We start from the raw sequence: 8,111 nt of genomic DNA on the forward strand, positions 1-8,111 counted from the left end.
GTGGAATTGCTGGATTGTCCTGGCTCTTGTGAATAATGCTGCACTGGACATGGGAGTGCAGATATCTCTTTGAGATAGCGGCTTCATTTTCTTTGGATAAATACCCAGGAGTGGAATTGCTGGATTGTATGTTGGCTCTATTTTTAATTCTTGAGAAACCTCCACACTGTTCTCCACTGTGTCTGCACCAATTTACATTCCCACCAGCAGTGCAGGAGGGCTCCCTTTTCTCCACACCCTCTCCAGCATTTGTTATTTCTTATCTTTTTGATGATGGCCATTCTGACAGGTGTGAGGTGATAGCTCATTGTGGTTTTGATTTGCATTTCCCTGGTGATTAATGATGTTGAGCATCTTTTCACTCGTCTGTTGGCCATCTGTGTGTCTTCTTTGGAAAAATTTCTATTTAGATCTTCTGCCCATTTTGTAATTGGATTGCTTGGTTTTTTGGCTATTGAGTTGTATGAGATCTTTATGTTTTGGTTATTAACCCCCTAACAGATGTATGATTGGCAAATACTTTCTTCCATTCTGTGGGTTGCCCTTTCATTTTGTTTCTGGTTTCTTTTGCTGTGCAGAAGCTGCTTCGTAGTCCCACCTGTTCGCTTCTGTTGCCTTTGCTTTTGGAGCCAGATCCAAAGTCATCCCCAGGCTGATGCCAAGGAGCTCCTCCCCCCTGTGTTTCCAGCGTTTCTCCTCTTCCTGCTCCCCCCGGGAAGGTGGGTAATCCGGAGACTCGGGATCACGCGGCGTGTGCTTCTCGATTTCAGGCTGGTGGCCATGACTGTCGTGGGTGAAGCAGAGAAGACCCGCAGTGGCTTCCTGGCCCTGGTGCTGGCCAGAGCCTCAGGCGACGTGGACGTCCAGTACTTGCGGCGGGAGTGGGTGGCCCCGGTGGGCGACGAGCTGCAGAGGCTGCGGCTGCTGCTGCGGGAAGCCCTGTAGGTCGTGGGACGCCGCGAGGAAGCCGTGTGGTGACCCCGATGTTACAGCTGATGGGTGTACATTCGTGTAGATAGAAGGCATGTGTCTGTCCAGAGTTCATTTTTCAAGAATGTCACTTCAATATGCCATAAATAAATTACTATTTTTGAATGGAAACAGCAGACATTTTAGTGTATACTGAACTTCAAAGGCAACAGAGAGCCAGGTAGGATGCTCTTTTCCAAGAATATTTCTACTGATTTTCAGAGCAGCTTTAAAATATTGTAACATTTATTACTAGATTTTTAAACAATCCAAATAAAAATGTATTTAATGAACAGTTTTCTTAGTCATACGTAAAATGACATATTCACAGGTTTAAATTAAAGGACTGACTCTGCTGAAATGACCTCCCACCTGTGCTTCCTTAATACTTTGTTGGACTTCTGCTGGCAATGTTGGGATGTCTGTTCAGACACATTTGTACTATGCTTTATTATTAAAAATTAGTTTTGTCTAAAGATGATGCAAATACATAAATTATCTTAATTGTACAGTTACAGGGATTTACGGGCAGGAGAACTCTGGGGTGACGGCCTTTCCCTACACCCAGTGTCACTGACACAGTGACAGGTGAGCATTCAGTGCCGGGGGCAGGTTTGTTCTCTCTGGGCCACGTGTGGCTGCTGCTTTGCCAGCGATGGGACGGTTTCACCCCAGAACTGGGACCAGGCAGAGAACAGTCAGGCTCTTAGGGCCTGGGGCACCCTCGGCAGGCCAGCACCCAGCGCTGTTCACCGACTTTCTCATGAATCCCTAAACTTCCCATCGTCCTCTTAGGCTGCTGCGCCCTGCCTACACCTCAGAACTGCGGCGCTGCCCAGATCCCGCCAAGGACCAGGACCCGGGCGACGCGACCTGCGGGCACGGAGGCGTCGGGCCTTCACGGCCCACCGTGGGGTCCATGCGGGCCCCCTGCGCTCGCCTCCTGCGCCACTGGAGCTCGACGCCCGGCACGCCTCGTACCCAGCGCCGCGGGGTGAAGAGGGGTCGGGCGGTGTCGGGGGTCCGGGCGCTCACCTGGACGGTGTCCAGTGGGTGCCTCCCGTGGGTGACCTTCGTGGGAGCCCCTCACGGCAGCCCCCCACCCCAGCGGCTCCCCGGGGGTTTCTCGCGGGTCCAGTCCAGGGTCTCCTCCACCCAGGTTTGGGCTCCGTCCTCGGGACACGCGGACCCGCCCGCCGAGGCCTTTGCTCCTTCCGCGCGACCGGTCCCGGGAAACAGCAAACGAGAGTGTCGTGTCGTGTCAATTCCCAGGGAACCAACAGAGTCTGAAACGGGTGGAAGTGAACAGTGCAAAGCAGAGGCCAGAGAGGGCGACCCCCGTGCAGGCGACGCTCCCCAGCCCCGCATCCAGCTCCCCGCCCCCCTCTCCCCCCAGAGACCGGGACCTGGTCGCGCGGACCGCCAGACGGGACCCGCCCCGGAGCCCCGGGGTCCGCTCCACTGCCCGGGTCAGCAGCAGCCTCCCGCAAGGCCAGCTCCACTGGGCTGAGCCGAACTGACCGGAACCTCTAAATCCATCGGGAATATTTAATTTATGTACAGTGGTTAGAATAGAAGAATTCTCTTAAATATGATGGTACCATCTTAAAATTATAAAATGGGATATTACCGGTTTTTTTATTTTAATTGGAGTAAAATTGCTTTACAATGTTGTGTTAGTTTCGGCTGTACAATGAAGTGAATCAGCTATATGTATACCTATATCCCCTCCCTCTTGCACCTCCCTCCCCCCGTTTCCCCCCCATGTAGGTCATCACAGAGCACTGAGCTGAGCTCCCTGTGCTATACAGCAGGTTCCCACTAGCTATCTATTTTACACATGGTAGTGTACATATGTCAATCCTGATGTCCCAATTCGTCCCACCCTCCCCTTACCCCGCTGTGTCCACATGTCCATTCTCTATGTCTACATCTCTATCCTGCCCCACAAATAGGTTCATCTGTACTATTTTTCTAGATTCCACATATATGCATTAATATACAGTATTTGTTTTTCTCTTTCTGGCTTACTTCACTCTGTATGACAGACTCTACGTCCATCCACGTCTCTACAAATGACCCAATTTCATTCCTTTTTATGGCTGAGTAATATTCCATTGTATATATGTACCACATCTTCTTTATCCATTTATCTATTGTTGGACACTTAGGTTGTTTCCATGTCCTGGCTATTGGAAACAGTGCTGAAATGAAGATTGGGGTACATGTGTCCTTTTGAATTACGGTTTTCTCAGGGTATATGCCCAGTAGTGGGATTGCTGGGTCATATGGTAGTTCTAGTTTTAGTTTTTTAAGGAACCTCCATACTGTTCTCCATAGTGACTGTATCAATTTACATTCCCACCAACAGTGCAAAAGGGTTTCCTTTTCTCCACACCCTCTCCAGCATTCATTGTTTGTAGATTTTTTGATGATGGCCGTTCTGACCGATGTGAGGTGATACCTCATTGTAGTTTCGATTTGCATTTCTCTAATGATTAATGATGTTGAGCATCTTTTCATGTGCCTCTTGGCCATCTGTATGTCTTCTTTGGTGAAATGTCTATTTAGGCCTTCCACCCATTTTTTAATTGGGTTGTTTGTTTTTTTGATATTGAGCTCATGAGCTGTTTATATATTTTGGAGATTAATCCTTTGTCCATTGCTTCATTTGCAAATATTTTCTTCCATGCTGAGGGTTGTCTTTTCGTCTTGTTTATGGTTTCCTTTGCTGTGCAAAAGCTTTTAAGTTTTATTAGGTCCCATTTGTTTATTTTTGTTTTCATTACTCTAGGAGGTGGGTCAAAAAAGATCTTGCTGTGGTTTATGTCAGAGAGTGTTTTTCCTATGATTTCCTCTAAGAGTTTTATAGTGTCCGGACTTGCATTTAGGTCTTTAATCCATTTGGAGTTTATTTTTGTGTATGGTGTTAGGTAGTGTTCTAATTTCATTCTTTTACATGTAGCTGTTCAGCTTTCCCAGCACCACTTATTGAAGAGTCTGTTTTTGCTCCATTGTATGTTCTTGCCTCCTTTGTCATAGATTAGGTGACCATATGTGCATGGGTTTATCTCTGGGCTTTCTATCCTGTACCATGGATCTATATTTCTGTTTTTGTGACAATACCATAATGTCTTGATTACTGTAGCTTTGTAGTATAGTTTGCAGTCAGGTTGCCTGATTCCTCCAGCTCTGTTTTTCTTTCTCAAGATTGCTTTGGCTATTCAGGGTCTTTTGTGTCTCCATACAAATTTTAAGATTTTTTTGTTCTAATTCTGTGAAGAATGCCATTGGTTTGATAGTTTGATAGGGATTGCACTGAATCTGTAGATTGCTTTGGGTAGTATAGCCATTTTCACAATATTGATTCTTCCAATCCAAGAACATGGTATATTTCTCCATCTGTTTATGTCATCTTTGATTTCTGTCATCAGTGTTTTATAGTTTTCTAAGTACAAGTCTTTTACCTCCTTAGGTAGGTTTATTCCTAGGTATTTTATTCGTTTTTTTTGTGATGGTAAATGGGATTGTTTCCTTGATTTCTCTTTCTGATTTTTCATTGTTAGTATATAGGAATTCAAGAGATTTCTGTGCATTAATTTTGTATCCTGCAACCTTAACAAATTTATTGATTAGCTCTAGTAGTTTTCTGGTGGCATCTTTAGGATTTTCTTTGTATAGTATCATGTCATCTGCAGTGACAGTTTTACTTCTTTTTTTCCAATTTGCATTCCTTTTATTTCTTTTTCTTCTCTGATTTCTGTGGCTAGAACTTCCAGAACTTTGAATAAGAGTGGCGAGAGTGGACATCCTTGTCTTGTTCCTGATCTTAGTGGAAACGCTTTCAGTTTTTCAACACTGAGTATGATGTTTGCTGTGGGTTTGTTGTATATGGCCTTTATTATGTTGAGGTAGGTTCCCTCTATGCCCATTTTCTGGAGAGAGTTTTTATCATAAATGGGTGTTGAATTTTGTCAAAAGCTTTTTCTGCATCTATTGAGAGGATCATATGATTTTTATTCCTTAATTTGTTAATACGGTGTTTCACATTGATTGATTTGCATATATTGAAGAATCCTTGCATTTCTGGGATAAATCCCACTTGATATGGTGTATGATCCTTTTAATGTGCTGTTGGATTCTGTTTGCTAGTATTTCGTTGAGGATTTTTGCATCTATGTTCATCAGTGATATTGGTCTGTAGTTTTCTTTTTTGTGACATCTTTGTCTGGTTTTGGTATCAGGGTGATGGTCACTTTGTAGAACGAATTTGGGAGTGTTCCTTCCTCTGCAATTTTTTGGAAGAGTTTGAGAAGGATCAGTATTGTCTCTAAATTGTTGATAGAATTTAAATGTGAATGTGAAGCCATCTGGTCCTGGACTATTGTTTGTTGGAAGATTTTTAATTACAGTTTCAATTTCATTACTTGTGATAAGTCTGTTTATATTTTCTAATTCTTCCTGGTTCAGTCTTGGAAAATTGTACATTTCCAAGAATATTGGCATATAGTTGTTTGTAGTAGTCTCTTATAATCCTTTGTATTTCTGTGATGTCAGTTGTGATTTGTCCTTTTTCATTTCTAATTTTACTGATTTGTGTCCTCTCTCTTTCTTTCTTTTTTTTTTTGCGGTATGCGGGCCACTCACTGTTGTGGCCTCTCCCGTTGTGGAGCACAGGCTCCGGACGCGCAGGCTCAGCGACCATGGCTCATGGGCCCAGCCGCTCCACGGCATGTGGGATCTTCCCGGACCGGGGCACGAACCTGTGTCCCCTGCATCGGTAGGCGGACTCTCAACCACTGCGCCACCAGGGAATCCCTCTCTTTCTTTCTTGATGAGTCTGGCTAGAGGTTTATCAATTTTGTTTATCCTCTCAAAGAACCAACTTTTAGTTTTATTGATCTTTGCTATTGTTTTCTTCATTTCTATTTCATTTATTTCTGCTCTGATACTTATGATTTCTTTCTTTCTACTGACTTTGGGTTTTCTTTGTTTCTTGTTCTCTTGTTGCTTTAGGTGTAAGGTTAGATTGTTTATTTGAGATTTTTCTTGTTTCTTGAGGTGAGATTGAATTGCTATAAGCTTCCCTCTTAGAACTGGTTTTGCTGCATCCCATAGGTTTTGGGTCGTCATGTTCTTGTGGTCATTTGTTTCTATGTATTTTTTAAAAGGTTTATTCTTTGATTTCCTCAGTGATACCTTGGTTATTTAGTAGTACACTGTTTAGCCTCCATGTGTTTGTGTTTTTTACAGGTTTTTTCCCCGTAATTGATTTCCAATCTCATAGCATTGTGATCAGAAAAAATGCTTGATACAATTTTAATTCTCTTAAATTTTCTGAGGCTTGATTTGTGACCCAAGACGTGCTCTATCCTGGAGAATGTTCCATGGGCACCTGAGAAGAAGTGTATTCTGCCACTTTTTCGGTGGAATGTCCTATAAATATCAACTAAATCTATCTGGTCTGTTGTGTCATTTAAAGCTTGTGTTTCCTTATTTATTTTCTATTTGGATGATCTGTCCATTGGTGTAAGTGGGGTGTTAAAGTCCCCTACTGTTATTGTGTTACTGTCAATTTCCCCCTTTATAGCTGTTAGCCTTCGCCTTATGTATTGAGGTGCTCCTATGTCTGGTGTGTAAATATTTATAATTGTTATATCTTCTTCTTGGATTGATCCCTTGATCATTATGTAATGTCCTTCCTTATCTCTTGTAACAGTCTTTATTTTAAAGTCTATTTTATCTGATATGAGTATTGCTAGTCCAGCTTTCTTTTGATTTCCATTTGCATGGAGTATCTTTTTCCATCCCTTCACTTTCAGTCTGTATGTGTCCCTAGGTCTGAAATGGGTCTCTTGTAGACAACATATATACCTGTCTTGTTTTTGTATCCATTCAGCCAGTCTGTGTCTTTTGGTTGGAGCATTTAATCCATTTAGATTCAACGTGATTATCAATATATACGTTCCTATGACCATTTTCTTAATTGTTTTGCATTTGTTTTTGTGGGTCTTTTTCTTCTCTTGTGTTTCCCGCCTAGAGAAGTTTCTTTAGCATTTGTTGTAATGCTAAAGGTTTGGTGGTGCTGAATTCTGTTAGCTTTAGCTTGTCTGTAAAGCTTTTGATCTCTCTCTCGCATCTAAATGAGATCCTTGCTGGGTAATTTTAGTTGTACGTTTTTCTCTTTCATCACTTTAAGTATATCCTGCCACTCCCTTCTAGCCTGCAGTTTCTGCTGAAAAATCAGTTGATAATCTTATGGGGATTCCTTTGTATGTTATTTTTTGCTTTTACCTTGCTGCTTTTAGTATTTTTTTTTAATTTAATTTTTGTTAGTTTGATTAATATGTGTCTTGTTGTGTTTCTCCTAGTGTTTCTCCTGTATCGGACTCCCTGTACTTCCTGAGCTTGGGTGGCTATTTCCTTTCCCATGTTAGAGAAGTTCTCCACTATAATCTCTTCAGACCCTTTCTCTCCGCTTCTCCTTCTGGGACCCCTATAATTCAAACGTTGGTGCATTTAGTGTTGTCCCAGAGCTCTCTGAGACTGTCTTCAATTGTTTTCATTCTTTTTTCTTTATTCTCCTCAGCAGTTATTTCCACCATTCTGTCTTCCAGCTCACTTACTCATTCTTCTGCCTCAGTTATTGTTATTTATTCCTTCTGGTGTATTTTCCATCTCAGTTATTGTGTTGTTTATCTCTTTGTTTGTTCTTTAGTTCTTCTAGATCTTTATTAAACATTTCTTGTATTTTCTCAATCTGTGCCTGCATTCTATTTCCAAGATTCTGGATCATCTTTACTATCATTCCTCTGAATTCTTTTTCAGTTAGGTTGCCTATTTCCTCTTCATTTATTTGGTCTTGTAGGTTTTTACCTTGTTCCTTCATCTGTGACATATTTTTTTGTCACCTTATTTACTTATTTTGATGAGTGGGATTGTGTTCCTATTTTACTGGTTGTTTGGCCTGAGGCGTCCAGCACTGGAGTTTGTAGGCTGTTGGGTAGAGCTGGGTCTTGGTGCCGAAATGAGGACCTCCAGGAGATCTGACTCTGGTGAATATTCCTGGGGTCTGAGGTTCTCTGTTAGTCCAGTGATTCGGACTCGGAGCTCCCACCACAGGAGCTCTGGCCCGAACCCTG

At 42.5% G+C, this 8,111-nt stretch overlaps 1 protein-coding gene across 5 annotated transcripts in view; it reads left to right on the top strand.

Moving 5' to 3' along the window:
- DYNC2I1 (dynein 2 intermediate chain 1) overlaps nucleotides 1-1,333 on the top strand; it is a 44,925-nt gene extending 43,592 nt beyond the window's left edge. For 3 of the 5 annotated variants that reach the window (XM_067747610.1, XM_067747613.1, XM_067747611.1), the window contains one exon: nucleotides 579-1,333. In XM_067747610.1, coding sequence (XP_067603711.1) covers nucleotides 579-945 — 367 coding nt within the window. In that variant the 3' untranslated portion in view covers nucleotides 946-1,333. The remainder of the gene's footprint in view (nucleotides 1-578) is intronic. The other 2 variants (XM_067747612.1, XM_067747614.1) reach the window with 1 other exon arrangement.
- The last annotated feature ends 6,778 nt before the right edge of the window (nucleotides 1,334-8,111 follow it).

The sequence above is a fragment of the Pseudorca crassidens genome, chromosome 8 (genome assembly GCF_039906515.1).
Source record: "Pseudorca crassidens isolate mPseCra1 chromosome 8, mPseCra1.hap1, whole genome shotgun sequence".
Lineage (NCBI taxonomy): Eukaryota > Metazoa > Chordata > Mammalia > Artiodactyla > Delphinidae > Pseudorca > Pseudorca crassidens.